Source organism: Polistes dominula, unplaced genomic scaffold, assembly GCF_049000335.1.
Source record: "Polistes dominula isolate Pdom_NZ unplaced genomic scaffold, Pdom_raw_medaka contig_680, whole genome shotgun sequence".
Classification (NCBI taxonomy): domain Eukaryota; kingdom Metazoa; phylum Arthropoda; class Insecta; order Hymenoptera; family Vespidae; genus Polistes; species Polistes dominula.
Genome location: NW_028301062.1, coordinates 9,351 through 10,642, shown reverse-complemented (window position 1 = coordinate 10,642; position 1,292 = coordinate 9,351). Strand labels below are relative to the sequence as shown.

Below are 1,292 nucleotides of genomic sequence, written 5' to 3'. Positions count from 1 at the left end.
TATATATGCAAATGCATGTACTAAGGGAACCAAAAAGTAATCAAAAATTTTTTTTGCTAGCAAAATAAATATTATGATTATAAATAAATTCCATCCTCGTCTAACACATTACGCCATAAACAAGGCAGTTGTTCAATATTATATTTAAAAACAGTTACTTCGTTAAAAAACTTTTCCAAGTAGGTTTTCACTTCTCCAACATTGTTAAAGTTCTCACGTCTAAAATTAGTTTCTAATATTGTGAAAAGGTAATGCGACGACAAGAGATCTAATTAATACGGTGGATGAGGTAAAAGTTCCAATCCAAGCTCCGTTATATTTTTCTGTACTACATCTGCCGCGTTTCGCCATGCTTTTTCTTGTTGAAGGATCCTGCTTATTTCATTGACCAAATCAGATCCTTTTTTTATTAACTCATGTTTCATTTGTTCGAGTTGTTCGCAATACGTTTCAGTTGTAACAGTCTGACCAGGTTCGAGCAATTCATAGTGTATGATTCCAAAAGTATCCCTCCACACACAAAAAAGTCTCTTCTGTATTGTTAGTGATGGTTCAGGTGTAGAAACAGATGCTTCTCCCGAAGAAAAAAATTGTTTTTCTTGTACAGAATATTTGCATACCACCCACTTCTCATCTCCAATAATCAGTCGTTCCAAAAAACGGATCGGCTTTATGTCGAGAGAAAAGAGACGCACAGATAGTAAGCCGTTGATCGAGCACCGTCTCCATCAATTCTTCAGGAACCCACATTCCTTTCTTGCACACTCTTCCCATGCGATGAAGATAATTTCTAATTGTTTTATCTGTACAGTTCATTTTCAATGATAATTCCTCAATTGTTTGATAAGGATTAGAATCGATCAACTCCTTTAGAAACTCCAACTTATCAGAATTTTCCATTTGTGGGGAATCTTTAAGATTCCTATTTCCATTTCGAAACTTGCGAAACCGTGCATAACACTTCCATATTGTCAAAAAAATCCCCATAAGTATCGTTAATTTTGTTCACTGCTTCGAAACAGTCTATTCTTTGATCGAACAAATATAGCATATATTGACGTAAGTGTAATTCTTCTATTCTTGTCGACATATTTCCTCCTTAGTAGAACAAGAATTTGTTAACCGAAAAATACAATTTACAACCAAGATTGAACATAATAACTAAATTTCCGTGTTTGCAGGACTGTGTCTCGACACAAACCAAATGGAAATGAATTCATCTAAGAAATTTTGATTACAATTGGTCCTTCTAATACATGTATATATAAACATGCCAAGCCTTCGTATCAATC

At 34.2% G+C, this 1,292-nt stretch overlaps 1 protein-coding gene across 1 annotated transcript; it reads right to left on the bottom strand.

The window, feature by feature from the left end:
- Positions 1-272: 272 nt before the first annotated feature.
- Positions 273-900, bottom strand: LOC149031368 (histone-lysine N-methyltransferase SETMAR-like). The gene is made up of 2 exons (XM_089176254.1): positions 696-900; positions 273-571 (listed from the first exon to the last, which is right to left on the bottom strand). The coding sequence occupies exons 1-2, from the start codon at positions 898-900 to the stop codon at positions 273-275; spliced, it is 504 nt and encodes a 167-aa protein (XP_089032380.1).
- Between the last annotated feature and the right edge of the window lie 392 nt (positions 901-1,292).

What these genes read in the sequence shown, in the direction of transcription:
- LOC149031368 (XM_089176254.1), bottom strand. Translation starts at nt 900, where the DNA reads ATGGAAAATTCTGATAAGTTGGAGTTTCTAAAGGAGTTGATCGATTCT. An exon ending in CGATCAACGGCTTACTATCT is followed by an intron (nt 572 to 695) that starts GTGCGTCTCTTT and finishes CTTCGGGAGAAG; the next exon opens with CATCTGTTTCTACACCTGAA.